This window comes from Micromys minutus (assembly GCF_963924665.1).
Source record: "Micromys minutus genome assembly, chromosome: 3".
Lineage (NCBI taxonomy): Eukaryota > Metazoa > Chordata > Mammalia > Rodentia > Muridae > Micromys > Micromys minutus.
The window spans coordinates 23,123,870-23,143,246 of NC_137972.1; the positions used below are offsets into that span (position 1 = coordinate 23,123,870).

At 35.7% G+C, this 19,377-nt stretch overlaps 2 protein-coding genes across 2 annotated transcripts in view; both read right to left on the minus strand.

Annotated features, from left to right (window-relative positions):
• LOC308419367 (vomeronasal type-2 receptor 26-like) overlaps positions 1-19,377 on the minus strand; it is a gene marked incomplete at both ends in the record, with an annotated part of 116,503 nt that overhangs the window by 65,245 nt on the left and 31,881 nt on the right. The gene's annotated exons all lie outside the window — the stretch shown is intronic.
• LOC308418306 (vomeronasal type-2 receptor 26-like) overlaps positions 6,828-19,377 on the minus strand; it is a gene marked incomplete at both ends in the record, with an annotated part of 39,304 nt that continues 26,754 nt past the window's right edge. Inside the window, 2 exons of the mRNA XM_080913706.1 lie at positions 6,828-7,720; positions 18,552-18,675. Coding sequence (XP_080769832.1) covers positions 6,828-7,720; positions 18,552-18,675 — 1,017 coding nt within the window. The remainder of the gene's footprint in view (positions 7,721-18,551; positions 18,676-19,377) is intronic.

The following is a 19,377-nucleotide window of genomic DNA, read 5'->3' on the forward strand; positions in this document are numbered from 1 at the left end:
TTTACATGTTGGATTACATTGATGGATTTTTGTATGTTAAACTATCCCTGCATCCCAGGGACGAAGCTTACTTCATCATGGTGTATGATTGTTTTGATGTGTTTTTAGCCTTTAATGTACACTATCAAACCTTCAGGGATGAAAAAAGCCAAGCACTGACAAAACCTATTCATGTACTTTTATGCAAAAATGCTTAAAATTAAACATTTATCTTTGTTTTTTAAAATAATGTTGTTTAAAAAGAAAAAAAAGGGAAAGAGCCAGGTCCCTTACAGTAGTACTCAAGACCTGTGGGCACATGGCTGAGCTACCAGAACAGCCTCACAAGAGCTCCCACACCTGGGACCCCAAAGACCGAGCTGAGTAACTGGTCCATTAACTCACTGCTTGCCCACTATAAGCTGAACTATCTGAAGTTGTTTTCTTCCTGAATCTGTGGGCCCTCAGGTCTACGTGATGGATGGGTATCAATCATTGACAAGAAGACCACATATAATCACAGACAACAAGATGGCAAGAAAAAAACTTAAAAAGAACTTAAGCAATAGAAACCAAGACAACCTGGCAACATCAGAACCCAGCTTTCCCATCACAGCAAGCAGTGGATTGCCAAACATTCAAGAACTAGAAGACTCAGGCCTGAAATCATACCTCAAGATGATGATGAAGATTTTGACAAGAGCATGAATAACTCACTTAAAGAAGTACAGGAGGACAACCATAAATAAATAGAAGCTTTTAAAGGGGAAACAAGAAAAACACTCAAAGTACCTAAAGAACTACAGGAAAACTCAACCAAAAAGATTAAGGAATTAAAAATGTAAATAAAAAATAAAGGAAACACAAAAAACTATAACACCAGACATGGAAAACCTAAAAAAGAAACCAGAACTCACAGATGCAAGCATGTCCAACAGACTACAAGAGATGAAAAAGAGAATCTCAGGGGTTGAAGACATCATTGAAAACATAGATAAAACATTTAGAGATGATGCAAAATCCAAAAAGCTCCTAACCCAAAATTTCCTGGAGATCCATGATATAATGAGAAGACCAAATTTAACATTAATAGCAATTGAAGAGAGGAAAGAATATCAACTAAGGGGCACAGTAAATATCTTCAACAAAAACATGGAAGAATGCTTCCCTACCTTTAAGAATGAGGTGACTATGTGCATAAAAGAATCATACAGAACTCCAAATAGAGTGGACCAGAAAAAAAATTCTTCTCTACACATAATAGTCAAAATGCCAAGTGTTCAAAACAAAGAAAGAATATTAAAAGCAGTAAAGGAAAAAGATCATGTAAAATATAAAAGCAGACCAATCAGAATTCCACCAGACATCTCAACAGAGACTATGAAATCTAGAAGGTCCTGGACAGACCATAAAAGAACACAAATGTCAGCCCAGGCAGCTATATCCAGCAAAACTCTCAATCACCATTGATGGAGAGACGTAGATATTTCAGGACAAAACTAAATTTAAACAATATCTGACCACATGTCTAGACCTACAAAGAATAATAGATGAAAAACCCAACACATGGAGAGAAACTACATTCTAGAAAAAACAAGAAAATTACTAAGCAAAAAATCCAAAAAAGGAGAAAGTCACACAGACATAACTCTACCTGTAAAAGCAAAAATAACAAGAAATATCAACCACTATTCCTTAATATCTGTTACCATAAATGGACTCAATTTCCCAAAAAAGAGCCATAGGCTATCAAAGTGGATACATAAACAGGATCCAGTATTTTGCTGCATACAGGAAACTCATCACAGAGACAAAGACAGACACTATCTCAGAGTAAAAGGATGGGAAAAAAAACTTCTAAGGAGACAGCCAAGAAACAAGCTGCAGTAGCCATTCAAATATTGTATAAAGTAGATTTTCCACCTAAAGTTATCAGAAAAAATAAGGAATGACACTTTTTACTTATTGTAGGGAAATTTTAAAGGAGGAGCTCTCAATCCTTAACATATTTGGTCCAATTACAAGAGTACCCATATTCATAAAAGAAATCCTACTAAAACATAGAACATACATTGCACCACATAAAATAATAGTCAAATCAAACAACCCTGAGATTCTACCTCATACCAGTTAGAGTGGCTAAGATCAAAAACTCAGATGACAGCCAATGCAGGCGAGGGTGTGGAGAAAGCAGAACAGTCCTCCACTCTTTGTGGGGTTGTAAGCTGGTACAACCACTCTGGAAATCAGTCTGGTAGTTCCTCAGAAAATTGGACATAGTCCTACCGGAAGAACCAGTTATTCCACTTCTGGGCATATACCATAGATATGCTCCAATATACAATAAAGACACAAGCACCACAATGTTCTTAGCAGTCCTAATTATAATAGCCAGAAGCTGGAAAGAACCCAGATGTCCTTCATCAGATGAATGGATAAAAAAATTGTGGTATATTTACACAATGATGTACTACTTAGCTATTAGATACAATGACTTTATGAAATTCTTAAGAAAATTAATGCATGTAGAATATATCACCCTGAATGAGGTAACCCAGTCACAAAAGAACAGACCCAATATGAATTCATTGATCATTGGATACTAACCCCAGAAAGCTCTGAATATCCCTGGATCAACTCCCAGGCCATATGAAGCTCAAGAAAAACATAAGCCAAAAATGAAACCCTCAGTCCTTTTTAGGAAAAAGTAAATGCATAGCACATTCTCAGAGTGTTGTACACCTGGACCTGAAATCATTAATAATTCAAGAGCTAAGAATATATCCCTGTGGCAATTTTGGTATTCAAAGATCATTATGATTAATTTATACTCACCAAGAAAACCGATTGTTTCTATGTTATGTTTTGTGCTACTTCATGCTTATGGTAACTAGCGAGATTTCAATGTACCCTAACAAACCTCTAAAAGAATTAAGTTCTGACAAAAATATATTCATCCAGTGATATGTCAAAATGCCTTTAAAAATCTGTATTTTTACAAAACAAAGATAAATGTACAGATTTTAAACATTTTTTGCTTAAAATTATACATTTTTGTCAGTACTGTTTTTTCAGATATTAAAATAATTTTTACATAAAACCATGTGAATATATTTTTTTTAGTCAGTACTTGATTTTTTTCAAGGGCTTGACAGTATGCATTGAAAACCTAATAGTTACAATAAGCGTAAAGTACATGCAAAACAAAACGCAACATGGAAATAGTCAAAGTCTTCTTGTTTTGTAAATATATGTATATTTTTTTGTTTTCTTTATTTCTTGGACTTCATACAGTCTGTATATGTATTCTTATTTTTAAATATAAAGTTATAAAAGAGAAAAAAGATAATATAAAATGAATAGATATTAATTTTAAAGACAGAGCAATGAATTCAACACACAGCTTACAATGAAGCTTCCCTCTGGAGAAGTGCAGTGAAGAAAACATGCTTGAAGTAGGGATAGGTTCAACCATTCTAATATTTATTAAGGAACGTATCACAAAATTATTTTGTATATATTTAAAATTTGTGAAAGTATTTATGATATTTTAAGACATTATTTTACTATTTATTTATAAATCCAAATCAAGTAATAAATTTGTGCTGGTTTTGAGAGATTACTGGATAATGAATAGTCTCCATTAACCATTCAGTGACTGCCACAGTCTGCCCATTTACAACACACATGAATGTCTGTACATTTAGTTAGCAACATATATTTGCTGAACAGTTACTCAAACTTTTGGATAAGTACTAGCCAGGATGTAATTCCTGCCATCTATTTGGAGCTGCCCCTAAAGTCTTCTATTTTTCTGTCAGTGCTCTGTTTGGCTTGTAACATAATGGTCCTTGAATTTAAGAGAAAAACTGGATCTAGAAAACAGGTATTCCTTCATACTCATGGAATCAATGTGCCTGGCAGCTTTTTAAAGTGAAGTGTCTTTCACTTTAAGGTAGTAAGGCCCCATGAGGACATAGTTTCAAACCCTTTCAACAGAAGTGTTTCTATGCTGTTCATGTAATACATTTTTTTAAACGACTTTATTTTACAAAACAAAGATAAATGTACAGATTTTAAACATTTTTTTGTTTAATCTTATACAGTTTTGTCAGTACTGTTTATTCAGATATTAAAATAATTTTAACATAAAACTATGTGAATATATTTTTTAGTCAGTAATTAATTTTTTCAAGGGCTTGACAGTATGCATTGAAAACCTAATAGTTACCATGAGCGTAAAGTACATGCAAAACAAAACGCAACATGGAAATAGTCAAAGTCTTCTTGTTTTGTAATTATTATTTTTTGTTTTCTTTATTTCTTGGACTTCATACAGTCTGTGAGTTGTTACTGGGGGAGTGCAAGCCTCTGGGGTTAGCATCCCAATATCAGTGACTGCATATTATGTCTGTTCTTTTGTGACTGGGTTATCTCGCTCAGGATGATATTCTCTAGATGCAGCCATTTTCTTAAGAATTTGGTTAAGTCATTGTTTCTGGTGGCTGAGTAGTATTCCATTGTGTAAATGTACCACAATTTTTGTATCCATTCATCTTCTGAAGGACATCTGGGTTCTTTCCAGCTTCTGGTATTATAAATAGAGCCGCTATGAACATTGTGGTGCATATATCTTTGTTGTGTATTAAAGTGTCTCTGGGGTATATGCCCAGAAGTGGAATAGCTGGGTCTTCAGGTAGTACTATATCCAATTTTCTGAGGTATCGCCAGACTGATTTCCAGAGTGGTTGTATTAGTTTGCAACCCCACCAACAGTGGAGAAGTGTTCCTCTTTCTCTGCAGCCTCTCCAGCATCTGCTGTCATCTGGGTTTTGGATCTTGGCCAATCTGACTGGTGTGAGGTGGAATCTCAGAATTGTTTTGATTTGCATTTCCCTGATGGCTAAGGATGTCAAGCACTTCTTCAGATGTTTCTCGGCCATTCGGTGTTCCTCAACTGAGAACGTTTTGTTTAGCTCTGTACCTTATTTTTTAATAGGGTTATTTGATTCTCTGGTGTCTAGCTTTTTGAGTTCCTTGTATACCTTGGATATTAGGCCTCTATCTGATGTGGTGTTGGTAAAGATCCTTTCCCATTCTGTTGGTTGCCCTTTTTTTTTCTTGGCGATATCCTTATCCTTACAGAAACTTTGCAATCTCATTAAGTCCCATTTGTTAATCTTTGACCTTAGAGCTTGAGCCATTGGTGTTTTGTTTAGAAAATTTTCTCCTGTGCCTATGTGTTCTAAGGTTTTCTCTACTTTCTCATTTAATAGTTTCAGTGTATCTGGTTTAATGTGGAGATCTTTGATCCACTTACACTTGAGCTTTGTACAAGGAGATAAGAAAGGGTCTAATTTCATTCTTTTGCATGCTGAGTGCCAGTTGGACCAGCCCCATTTGTTGAATAGGCTGTGAACAGTTTTTATTTTACCCATAACAAAGCAGATTTCAATGGATACTTTTATGCTGTTTTTATGGCCAAATAAGTTTACTGAAGTAAAAAATAAGCAACAATTAAGACTCAAAGTAGACACAGAATACCTTAAATGTTTCTTTGTTTTGTCATAGTATTATGTCCAATAAAACAGTACCATTACAGTATGAAGACGATGGAAAACATAAGTAAGACTTGTTATAAAACATAAACAAACCTACTTTGTCCATGTAGCCATTTCTGTGCATAATTTTGTCCATGGTTGAGCAGTGATTCCTATCAATGTTGCAAACTCCAACATGAGTATGTCCTAGGAATGATCTGAAAATCATGTTTAAAGCAAATGACTGGCTAGATAAAAGCAACTGCATAAAACGCCACATGGTTTAGGATGGAAATTTCCATGATTTACTATGTCCCATTGAATTCCTGGCTTTATACTACTTCTCCATGCCCAAGTCTAACATCAGATAATCCTGTTTCTGAGAATGGATTCTAGTAGTTATACATGATGTCAGCTCTCACTATGGGAAGACAATTTGATACTCCTAACACTAATAGAGTAAAGTACATCCCATGGAGGCTGTTCCCTTTCTCATGAGATACTCTTACCACTTATGTGTTACATATTCTCAGGGTAAAACTGTCTGTGTCTCTCCTGGTTCTTTGTGTAAGCTCTCATCCATGCTGTTTCTCCTGAGGATATAGAAGTACACAAAATGCTCAGGAGACACTGAAACTTCCATGCTATATTGTGTTTCTTATGAGACCTTAAAAAGGGAGAAGTTGAAATTTTTGCCATAAAATTTCTGTGGCAAAATCGTGATTATTTTAAAATTTATTTTTAATGAATATAGTCACCACACATATGACTTATAGAGAAGAAGCACATTAACATTTAGACATCTGATATTCTTGTTTCCACACAAATGATTTACTCTCATTCTTATACTTAATCTTTTATAATCCTGTCACAAAATGTGTGTGTGTGTGTGTGTGTGAGAGAGAGAGAGAGAGAGAGAGAGAGAGAGAGAGAGAGAGAGAGAGAGAGAGACGGATAGACAAAGAGACAGAGGGAAGAGAGTGAGAGCAAGTGAGAGAGAGTCAGAGAGAGAGAGAGAGAGAGAGAGAGAGAGAGAGAGAGAGAGAGAGAGAGAGAGAGAGAGAGAGAACTGCAATTTAAATAAACACCTAGTAGACAAACAAAACTCTCCTCTAGCTGGAAACTCACTAACCTGAGGTGACTTATTTCAGTGTCAGTAGTTGGCTCCAAGGATTGCAGGGATACTTGAAAAACACAGCAGTTTCTATTGTTTGGTGAAGTGCATTGACTTTAAACCTCTACTTTGAATATTTCTACCTGATTCATTTTACACAGATCACAATAAATTCTATTGTCTTAAAAAGGAAGTCATTTAAAAAACTTATTTCTTGAATGGCCACCTGACTTCAGTATGATCACATAGCATTTGGGAAGAAATATACAGCTCAGTAAACCAGCACTTGAAGCCAGAATTGAAAGAATTTCCATGGCCACCATGGTTTTACCTTTGGAGCTCAGGTAAGTGGGTACAAAAGAAATCCATACACTGCAGAAAACCAGCATGCTAAATGTGATTGTTTTTGCCTCATTGAAGCTGTCAGGTAGCCTTCTTGCCAGAAAGGCAATAAGCAAGCTCAGACTGGCCAGAAAACCCAAGTACCCCAGAACGCAGTAGAAGGCGATGGTGGAGCCCTCGTTACACAAGAGGATGATTTGTCCAAACTCTGACTGCATGTCGATATCCGGGAAAGGGGGATAGGTTCCCAGCCAGACTGCGCAGATGCACACTTGAATGATGGAACCACAGAAGACTATAGCATTTGAGAGTCGGGTCACCATCCACATTTTTAAGGTGCTTCCTGGTTTTGTAGCTCTGAATGCCACAACCACAATGAAGGTCTTTGCCAAGATAGCAGAAACAGCGATAGAAAATACAACCCCAAAAATCATTTGTCTCAAGACACAAGTGACTGTTCTAGGTTGGCCAATGAATAGTAATGAGCAAAAGAAACAGAGCATTAGAGAAACCAGGAGGAGATAACTGAGATTTCTGTTATTTGCTCTGACAATGGGTGTATCCCGATAGCAGATAAATAATCCTAAAATCAAGGCTGAAAAGGCAGATAAACTAATGGCCACAGAGACTAAAAGAGCTCCCAGATTATCTTCATGGGACAAAAACACTGCAATTTTAGGGAGACACTGATTCCTCTGTTTATTTGGATACTGATCATCAGGACACTTGATGCACTGATCCATATCTGAAAGGGAAGCAGTTTTGTTTATTGCATTCTATTCCCCAGAAGTATCTATAGGATGCATATCTTGTGCAAAACCATTGTTTTATTATGGAGGTAATGTCTCTGGTTATATTCACTGAACCATAATATTGAAATGCAATATTTAAAATAGTTATTTTTTTAGAAGAGTAAAATCTAGATACACTGTATCTATTATATATTCATGACATTAGTGTACTTAAACAATATGAGAGAATAAGAAATCTAGAAATGACGTTGAGGGGAAATTACACAATGTGAAAATTATATTTGATTATACGAGAAACTAAGAAAAATTTCATTTGTAAGCTTTTAGTGTTTTCTTTTTGTTCCCTTTGTTTTTGAGAAATAATTCATTGCTTGAGAATTTTGTATATACCTATGATGTGTTTTGATCAATTCTACCACCAGTCCTCCTAAAACTCCTCTCTCTCCATCCCACGATTATTTTTCTTAAGTTTACTTTTTTTTTTCTCACTGAGTTCACTTAATCCTGCCTGTATGCATCTCAATATAGGCCATCTACCAAAACATGGGCAGCCTATCAGGACCACATATTTTAAACAAATAAACACACACACACACACACACACACACACACACACACAAACACACAAACACAATCTGATTCCCTCCAGCAGCTATCTACTATCACTTCCTTCTAGCTAAGAGTGATAATTTATTATTTTGTCCCCCATCCATTCTAGGGTTTTGTCTTACTTGATCTGGCTTGATATGGTGCATGCCTCTCTGAATCTGTGTGCTCAAGTACCCTGTCATGTCTGACAAATTATACTTCACCATAGGTGTCCCTTCTCTGGGTTTTATGGCTTTCTGCCTTTTTAATGCCATAATCCTTGATGTTCTTATCCTTGTGAACTCTTGGCTTTAATGAAAAGTGACAGGAAACATCTACAAGCTAAAAATTAGCAGTTAATCTGCTGAGATGGTTTTACCATATACTGTCAAGTCAACATGGATTTGTATTCTATTCAAGTCTGAAGAAATTACATGTAAGAAAAGATTTCTGCTATTAATGTGCATTTCCTCTTATTTTGCACACACACACAAAGACATATACATACAAACACACACACTTATCACCAAGTACTAGCATTTTGGGGAAGATGTCTGGAGATCAATGAAGATGTAGTCTCTTGTAGTGATTCTATATAGACAAATACATGACTTCTTAATTATTAATCAAGATTCTGTAAGAATCCCTAAAATTATATTGGTAATTATTAAGCTCCTTATAATAGGACTGTTATTAAATTCTTTCTGATATTAAAACTGTAATGAGAACTCTGTCAGTCTTTAAGTATCAAAATAATAAGCAATAGAAAGCAGGCATCTATTACTTAGAGCACATTCCAACAGGTTGTAAAGCAATGAACCAAAGGTAATGAAAAGGGAACTAATGATTTGGAGTAAGTGCAAGGACAGAAGATCAAATATTGACTGGGACTATTTATACCAAAATTCAATAATCACTTAGTCAAAAAATTAGGGATTTTAAATTTCAATGAATCCATAGTATTATTCCCGGGAATGAATGTTGAGTACCAATGGATACATATGTAAACAATACCTATTGTAAACTTATTTAATTTATGATTTGAATTTATGGTTGAACTTTTATTAAAAAAATGAAGAAAAGATGGTTGTAAAAACCAAGTGATCTATTCCCCTAGAAATGGTACAAAAATCTAGTAAAGAATACGTTGTATGCCATTATTACATCAAAGCAGGGTAGAGGGCAAGATGGGAAGAAGGACATCATAGTAGAATAACTTAGAAATAAAAGGGGACTTAGAAATTAAGGGGAAACTTAAAAACTAAAAGGGAATGTAGAAATTAAAAAGCAACTTAGAAATTAAGAAAAAACTTTTGATAAGAGTATTTTTGGAGGAGATGTACTTTTTGGAGAAGAACTAAGAAATAATAATAATTATTTTTTTATTTAAACAACTTTATTAAAACAACAGAGATAAATGTACAGATTTTTAAAAGCATTTTTGCATAAAACTATGCAAACTAGAGTATTTTTGGAGGAGATGTACTTTTTGGAGAAGAACTAAGAAATAATTATTAAAATCAATTTTGAGAGTGTTTTTTTTTTTTCTTGAGACTTTCAGTAGCAGGTTGAGAGTCCTAGCCTCCAGGTTCCTTCCGAGATAAGAACAAAGGCTACTTTACTCAATCCTCAGAAGTTTTACTATGAGGTGCTAAATGCCTGCACTCTCTGGCCTCAAGAGTAACTGAGAGAGTAAGGCCAGCTATCACTTCAAAGACTTAAGACTGGTAAATGTATATATGTGTGTGTGTGTGTGTGTGTGTGTGTGTGTGTGTGTGTGTGTGCGTGTGTGTGTATGTATATGTATATATGTTTGTATATGTATATATAAACATATAGTATATACACAAAGCTCTAAACATTTCACAAGAACAATTCTTGCCAGTCCTTGACACTCTTTTCTCTCTTTCTCCCTTAGATATCCCCAGGAGACAACCAGTTTGCCAGAGCAGACCTCTGACAGGACGGCCTAGAAAAAGAAACCTTCCTAACATTTACTTACATCTATATTTAGATTCTGTGCTATTTTTTTTTGTTTTTTGATTTCAATTGTTTTAAAAATAATGCTGGATTTTGCCACTGGGAACAGCGGAGATCCAGGGACACAGGCCTGATGAGACTGTGCTGTGTGTAGCCAAACACAGAAAGGGCTAGGCTAAGCATACTGAAAATACTGACCTCCAGTTTGTTCAGGGGAGCAGGAACTCTGCCACAGAGATTTGGTATCTGCCTTGAAAGCCCTTGTGTGCAGACCAAATGCTCAAGATATTTGCCACCTGGAACAGCAGAGATCCAAGGACACAGGCCTGGTGAGACTGCCTCTCGAGCAGCCAAAGCACAAAGAGGTCTAGGCCAAGCATCCGGAGAACGAGGCCCTCTCTTTGGATCAGGGGAGCAGGAGCCATGGAATAAGGACTTGGTATTGGTCCGAAAGCCATTGTGTGTGGACCTAACACTGAGGCCATTTGCAACCAGGAACTGGGGAGATCCAGGGACACAGGTCTGGCGAGACTGTGCTGTGAGTAGCCAAAGCACAGAGAGGTCTAGGGTGATCATGCAGAAAATGTAACCCTCTGGTTCAGTGGAGCTGGAACTCTTGCATAGAGAATTGGGATCTGCAAGGAAAGCTTTAGCCCAAAGGCTATACACACAGGCCCACAGTAAATCACAAGCCCTTGTCAGTGGGAGCCTGGTATTGCCCGAGAAAGGAAGTACTTGAAGTTAAACTCTAAAGACCCCCTTACACCTAGAATAGATAGGTGTCTGACAGATTGGCCCAGCAGAGCAAATTGGGAGTTCTCAAAGTGCAGAAAGAACTGTGCTATTGGGAAAGGGTCTGTAGTGGACTAGAGAAAGAGCCAGGTCTCTACCGTTAGTACTCAGGACCTGTGGGCACAGTGCTGAGCTACGAGAAAGTCCTCATAAGGGATCCCACATCTTAGCCCATAAAGACAGAGCTGAGTCACTGGTAACAGAACTCACTTCTTGCCCATCAAAAGTTAAAACAGAGTATCAGTTTTTCTCCTGAAAATCTTGGGCCCTCAGATACACAGGAGAGACATGTACCAATTACTCACACCAGGACCACGATTAATCACAGACAACAAGTTGTCAAGAGGAAAGCAAAAGAACTTAAGCAATGGAAACCAAGACAACCTGGCAACATCAGAACATAGCTCTCCTGTCACAGCAAGCAGCCGAATGCCAAACACTCCAGAAAAAGAAGACTCAGACCTGAAATCATACCTCAAGATGATAATGGAGATCTTTTAGTAGAGCATCAATAACTCACTTAAACAAAAATGGGAGGACAACCATAAAGAATTGGAAACTTTTAAATAGGAAATAGAAAAAACACTCAAAGAAATCAAAGAACTAGAGAAAAAGAGAACGAAAGAGATGAAGGAATTGAAAATGGAAATAGAAAAAATAAAGAAAACACTAAAAGAGACAACCCTGGAGGTGGAAAACCAGAAAAGGAAATCAGGAGTCAAAGATGCAAGCACCAAGCACCTCTAACAAACTAGAAGAAGTAAAAGAGAGAATCTCAGGAGTGAAGGCAACATTGAAAACATAGACAAAACAGTCAAAGAAGATACAAAAGCCAAAAGGCTCCTATCCATAATGTCCAGGAGATCCAGAACACAATGAGAAGACCAAATCTATTATAATAGGAATAGAAGAGGGTGAAGAATATCAACTAAGAGCACAGTAAATATCTTCAACAAAACTGTAGAAGAATACTTCCATACCCTTAAGTATGAGATGACCATGAGCATAAAATAAACATACAGAGCTCCAAATAAGTGGATCAGAAAATAAATTCTTCCTGACACATAATAGTCAAAACACCAAGTGTGCAAAATGAAGAAAGAATACTAAATGCAGTAAGGGAAAAAGGTCATGTAAGACATAAAAGCAGACAAATCAGAATTACACCAGACTTCTCAACAGAAATTATGAAAGCTAGAAGATCCTGGACAGACATCATACAGACCCTAAGAGAAGACAAGCATCAGCCCAAGCAGCTGTATCCAGCAAAACTCTCAGTCACCTTTGATGGAGAGACCAAGATATTCTAGGACATAACTAAATTACACAATATCTGATCACAAATCCAGCACTACAAAGAATAATAGGTGAATGTAAGCTTAGCCTTTAATTATAAGTCATCTCAACACAACCTTGAGATTAAACTTCACACAAACCATAATGGCTAAGATAAAAAATTCAGATAACAGCAGATTTTGGTAAGGATGTGGAGAAGCAAGAACACTCCTCCACTCGTGGTGTGGTTGTAAACTTGTACAACCCCTGTGGAAATTAGTCTGGCAATTTCTAAGAAAATTGGACATAGTCCTACCTGAAGACCTAGTTATTCCACTTCTGGGCATATGACCCAGAGAAGCTCCAACATACAACAAAGACACATGCACCACAATGTTCATAGCAGCCCTATTTATAGTAGCCAGAAGATGGAAAGAACCCAGATTTCCTTCAGTAGATTAATGGATACAAAAATTGTGTATTTACACAATGGAGTACTAGTCAGCTATCATAAACAATGACTTTATGAAATTCTTAAGAAAATGGATGCATCTAGAGAATATCATCCTGAGTGAGGTAACCCAGTAAAAAAATCAAACATAATATGCAGTCACTGATAATTGGATACTAACCCCAGAAAGCCCTGAACACCCCAGAATCAACTCACAGTCTTTATGAAGTTCATGAAAAAGAAAAAGAAAAACAATTATGCTTAATCTTTATACACCAAGAAAACTTTGACTATTTCTAGGTTACATCTTCTTTTACATGTACTTTATGTTCATTGTAACTAGTAAGATTTAATGCATACTATTAAACCTTTAAAAAATCAAGTGCTGACAAAAATGTATTCACATATTTTATGCATAAATGCTTAAAATCTGTACATGTACCTTTGTTTTTTAAAATAAAGTTGTTAAAATAATTGGTGGAAAACCTACTACAAAGAGGGAAACTACATAGTAGTAAAAACAAGAATATAAATAAGCAAGAAATCCAAAAGAAGAAAGATACACAGAAACAATTCTACCACTAATAGCAAAAATATCAGGAAACAGTAACCACTATTCCTTAATATCCGTTAACATAAATGGACTAAATTCCCCAATAAAAAGACATGGGCTATAAGACTGGATACAAAAACAGAATCCAGCATTTTGATGCATACAGGAAACTCATGTCAGAGACAAAGATAGACACTATCTCGGAGTAAAAGGTTGGGAAAACCTTTCAAGCAAACAGCCCCAAGAAAAAGCTGGAGTACCTATTCTAATATTGAATAAAGTTGATTTTCAACCAAAAGTTATCAAAAAAGCAGAAAATTATACCTTTTACTCATTACAGGGAAAATTTATCAGGAAGAACTCTCAATTCTTAACATATATGGTCCAAATACAAGAGTAAACATATTCATAAAAGAAATCCTACTAATGCTCAAAAAATACATTGGACCAAACACAATAATACTGGGAGACCTCAACAGCACACCCTTAACAAAAGACAGATAATGGACGCAGAAACTGAACAAGGACTCAGTGAAACTCACAGAGGTTTAGAACCAATTGGAATTAATAGACATCTACAGAATATTTCACCTTCAAAAAAAGAATACACCTTCTCAGTACCTCATGGCACCTTCTCCACAAATGATCATATAATCGGGCACACAACAAACCTCAATAGATATAAGATTGGAGCACTCCCATGAAACCTAGCAGATCACCATGGACTAAGGCTGATCTTTAGTAACAACAAATACAACAAAAAGCCCATATACACATGGAAACTGAATAATGCTCTATTAAACGAGAGCATGGTCAAAAAAGAAAAACAGAAAGAAATTAAGGATTTTCTACAATTTAATAGAAATGAAGCACGACATGCCCAAACATGTGGGATACAATGAAAGCAGCTAAGAGAAAAATCTCATATCTCTGAATGCTTCCAAAAAGAAACTGGAGAAATCATACACGAGCAACTTGATAGCACAGTTGAAAACTCTAGAACAGAAAGAAGCAGATAAACCGAAGAGGATAGATGGCAAGAAATAATCAAACTCAGAGCAGAAATTGAAAAAATAGAAACAAAACCATTAAAAGAATCAACAAAATCAGGAGCTGGTTCTTTGAGAAAATGAACACTATTGATAAATCCTTAGCCAGACAAACTAGAGGGCAAAAAGAGAGTATTCAAATTAACAAAATCAAAAAGGAAAGTGGAGATATAACATCTGAAACTGAGGATATTTCAGAAACCATCAGATGCTACTACAAAAGGCTATACTCAACAGACCTGGAAAATATGGAGGAAATGGATGAATTCTTAGACAGATACCAGATACTAAAATTAAACAGGATCAGGTAAACCATCTAAATATTTCCATAAGACCTACAGAAATAGATGCAGTCATCAAAAGCGTTCCAAAAAAAAAAAAAAAAAAAAAAAAAAAAAAAAAAAAAAAAAGCCCAGGTCCAGAAGGGTTCAATGCAGAGTTATATCAGACATTTATTGACCACGTAATATTAATACCTTCCAACTATTCCACAAAATAGCATCAGATGGAACACTACCTAACTCATTTTTCGAGGCCACAATAACCCTTGTTCCTAAACCACCAAAGACCCTACATGGAAAGAGAACTTCAGACCAATCTCCCTTATGAACATTGATGCTAAAATACTCAATAAAATCTTTTCAAATCGAATCCAAGATCACTTCAAAAGGATCATTCACCATGATTAAGTAGGCTTCATCCTTGGGATGCAGGGATTATTTAATATACAGGAATCCATCAAAGTAATCTACCATATAAACAAACTCAAAGAGAAATACCACGTGTTCATCTCACTAGATACTGAGAAAGCATTTGACAAAATTCAACACCCTTTTTTGTTAAAAGTCTTGGAAAGAACAGGAGTCCAAGACCCATACCTAAACATAATAAAAACAATATACAGCAAACCATTAACCAACATCAAACTTAATGGTGAGAAACTTGAAGCAATCTTACTAAAATCAGGGACTAGACACAGCTACACACTCTTCCCCTACCTATTCAACATAGTTCTGGAAATCCTGGTGAAAGCAATCAGACAGCAAAAGGAAATCAAAGGGCTATAAATTGGAAAGGAAGAAGTAAAAACATCACTATTTGCAGATGACGTGATAGTGTACTTAAGTGACCCCACAAATTCCACCAGAGAACTCCTACAGCCGATGAACAAGTTCAGCAAAGTGGCTGGATATAAAATTAACTCAAATAAATCAGTACCCTTACTCTACTCAAGGACAAATATATGCAGAAAGAAATTGGGGAAAAGAAACCCTTTATAATATTCACAAACAACATGAAATACCTGGGTGTGGCACTAACTAAGCAAGTGAAGGACCTGTATGATAAGAACTTCAAATCTCTGATGAAGGAAATCAAGGAAGATCTCAGAAGATTGAAAAATCTCCTATGCTCATGGATTGGAAGGATCAACATTGTAAATTGGCCATCTTACCAAAAGCAATCTACAGATTCAATGCAATCCCCATCAAAACTTCAACCCAAATCTATATAGTGTTGGAAAGAGCAATGTACAATTTCATCTGGAATAACAAAAAACGTAGAATATCGAAATCCATCCTCAACAATAAGAAAACATCTGTGGGAATCACCATTCCTGACCTCAAGCTACATTACAAGCAAATTGTGTTAAAAACTGCATGGTAGTGGTACAGAATTAGGCTTGTGGATCAAAGGAATAGAATAAAAGATCCAGAAATGAACCCTCTCACATATTGCCACTTGATTTCTGACAAAGGAGCTATAAACATTCAATGAAAAAAGGAGAGCTTCTTTAACAAATGGTGTTGACCTGGCACTTAGCATGCAGAGGCATGAAAATACAACCTTTCTTATCTCCTTGTACAAAGCTCAAGTGCAAGTGGATCATAGATCTCCACATTAAACCAGGTACATTGAAACTATTAGAAGAGAGACTTAGAACAGTTAGGCACAGGGTAAAATATCCTGAACAGAACACAAATGGCTTGTGCTCTAAGCTGAGAAATGGGACTTAATGAGATTTTAACGTTTCTGTAAGGCTAAGGACACTTTAAAGAAAACAGAAAGGCAGCCATCAGATTGGGAAAAGATCTTTACTAACCCCATATCTTATAGATACCTAACATTCAAGTTATACAAAGAACTCAAGATGTTAGACATCATAGAATCAAACAATCCTATTTAATATTTGGGTACAGAGCTAAACAAAAAGTTCTCATTTGAGGAATATTGAATGGCTGAGAAGCATTTAAGCTAGTGCTAGGCATTCTTAGTCATTGGGGAAATGCAAATCAAAACAAACTTGAGATTCCACCTTACACCAGTCAGAATGGCTAAGATCAAAAACTTGAAGACAGCAGATGCTGGCAAGGATGTGGAGAAAGTGGAACACTCCTCCACTCTTGTTGGAGTTGTAAACTGGTACAACCATTATGGAAATCATTCTGGCGTTTTCTCAGAAAATTGGACATAATACTACCTGAAGACCTATTTATTCCACTTCTAGGCATATACCCCAGAGATGCTGAAACATACAATAAAGAAACATTAACCATAATGTTCAAAGAATCCCTATTTATAACAGCCAGAAGCTGGAACAAACCCAGACATCCTTCACTAGATGAATACATACAAAAATTGTGGTATATTTATACAATGGAGAACTACTCAGCTATCAGAAACGACTTTATGAAATTCCTAAGAAAATGGGTCTATCTAGAGAATATCATCCTGAGTGAGGTAAACCAGTCACAAAAGAACAGACATAATATTTAGTCACTGATAATTGGATTCTAACCCCAGAAAGCTCTGAACTCCCCAGAAACAACTCACAGGATATATGAAGCTAAAGAAGAAGAAGAAGAAGAAGAAGAAGAAGAAGAAGAAGAAGAAGAAGAAGAAGAAGAAGAAGAAGAAGAAGAAGAAGAAGAAGAAGAAGAAGAAGAAGAAGAAGAAGAAGAAGAAGAAGAAAAGAAACCCTCAGTCCTTCTTTGGAAAAAAATAAGTGTATAGTACCCTCTCAGTGTGTGGTACACATGGACCTTAAATCATTAATAGTTCAAGAGCTAAGATAATAGCCTAGTGGTAATTTTTTATATTCACAGATAATTATTCTTAATCTATACTCAGCAAGAAATCTGTTTCCATGTTACATTCTGTCCTACATATATTTCATGCTTATGGTAACTAGTGGGATTTCAATGCATGCTATCAAACTTCTAAAAGAATTAAGTACTAAAAATATATTTATATAATGTTATACCAAAATGCCTTTAAAATCATTATATGTATCCCTCTTTAAAAAATAAAGTGGCAATTAAAATAAAATAATGCTGAAGACAATACATTTTAGGTGAAAGTTTTTTGGGGGGATAAAAAATGCTCACTTTGGTGACTTCCTTAATTTCATTTATTGAACTTAATTAGAAATTTATTAAAGAAAAACAATTTTGCACTTTATTTTCAACAAATATTCATCAAATATATTTAAGGTACTGGAGTTTACTATTGTTTTACAGAAAGATTTGGTAATCTTCTTCACATAATGTCTTTTGTAATAAAGAAACAGGTAGAGGTAGGCCTTTGAATATTTAAGGCATATGCAGTGAAATGGGAAGTCTAATTCACTAAGCTGAGACTTCATTCCCTCTCAAAGACACTTGTCTGGGACCTGTCTTTATTTAGAAATATGATTACAGCAAGACACCATACTGCACACCTGTAATCCTGCACTCTGAAAGGTGAACAGCCAGCCTGGGTTGAAATCAAGATTTTTATTTGTTTTTTGCTTTGTTTTTCTAGACAGGATTTTTCTGTGTAGCCCTAACTGTACTGTAACTCATTCTGAGGACCAGGCTGAACTTGATTACAGAGATCCACCCACTGAGTGCTAGGATTAAAATTTTTGCCACCTTCATCCAGCAAGAAGTTGTTTTAAATGAATAGGTGTTAGCTATATTACTGTAACTGTGACTTCAGGCTTTGTTTTACCCACCCTTGTCCTGCTGTGAATCATTCCCACATCTAGAATCATTTCTCAAAATTCCTACACTCAGAAATATTTCTTAAAATTTCCACATTCAGAGCCACTTATAGATTTTTTTTTTGTATTTAGAATCACTTCCAAAAATTTCTACCTGTTTCATTTGCAATCTCTCCATGTGGACATGGGAGACAATCAAAACAACAGGATGGTCTCCCTTGAACAGGTGTTTTACTAAATCCAAGTTGACAACTCTGACTGCAGACAGCAGTAGGAGACTGTATAAAAGGCATGGGAGAGAAGAGAGTCAGTACATGACAGTCAGTATCAGCAGTGAGATGGTAGATTGCAGCAGTACCTTTCTGTACTGTAATTATCAAGAATTTCCATGTTTTTAGAGAGTGAAAAGCCAAAGTGCACGTGTCTCTCTTCCTTTTCTCTCTCTTTCTTCTCTCTCTCTCTCTCCTCTCTCTCCCTTTCAAACTCTTGTTTCATTATGTTATTCAGCTGTTATTTTTATTATATTTCAAACTAATATTTTGTTATAGTTAAAATGATTTTGAAACTTTAAATATAGGTTGATCATATACTTCCCTTCCCCTAATTGTGTCTCGATTCTTTTGGTCTTCCTAGTCCACCCAAATTTATGTTTTTTCTCAAAGAACAACCTACAATCCCAATAAAATAACAGTCACTAGAAACATAGAAAAACAAATACAACAGCACAAAAAGAAAAACAAATCAAAACAAACCCACCAAACTGTGACCACATAAAGTATTCATATAAATATTTTTCTGGCAAATTACTCCTGGACATGAGACCTGCATTGTTGTTTTTGATATGCCCAGTGTCTTCCACTGGAGAAAATGTACTGGATCCCTTGAAGACCAAAATGTTTCCCATTACTATTACTATTACTATTTTAATCCTATCAGTGAGGTATTTAGGGTGAACAGTTCCAAATTAAGGGAATAGATGT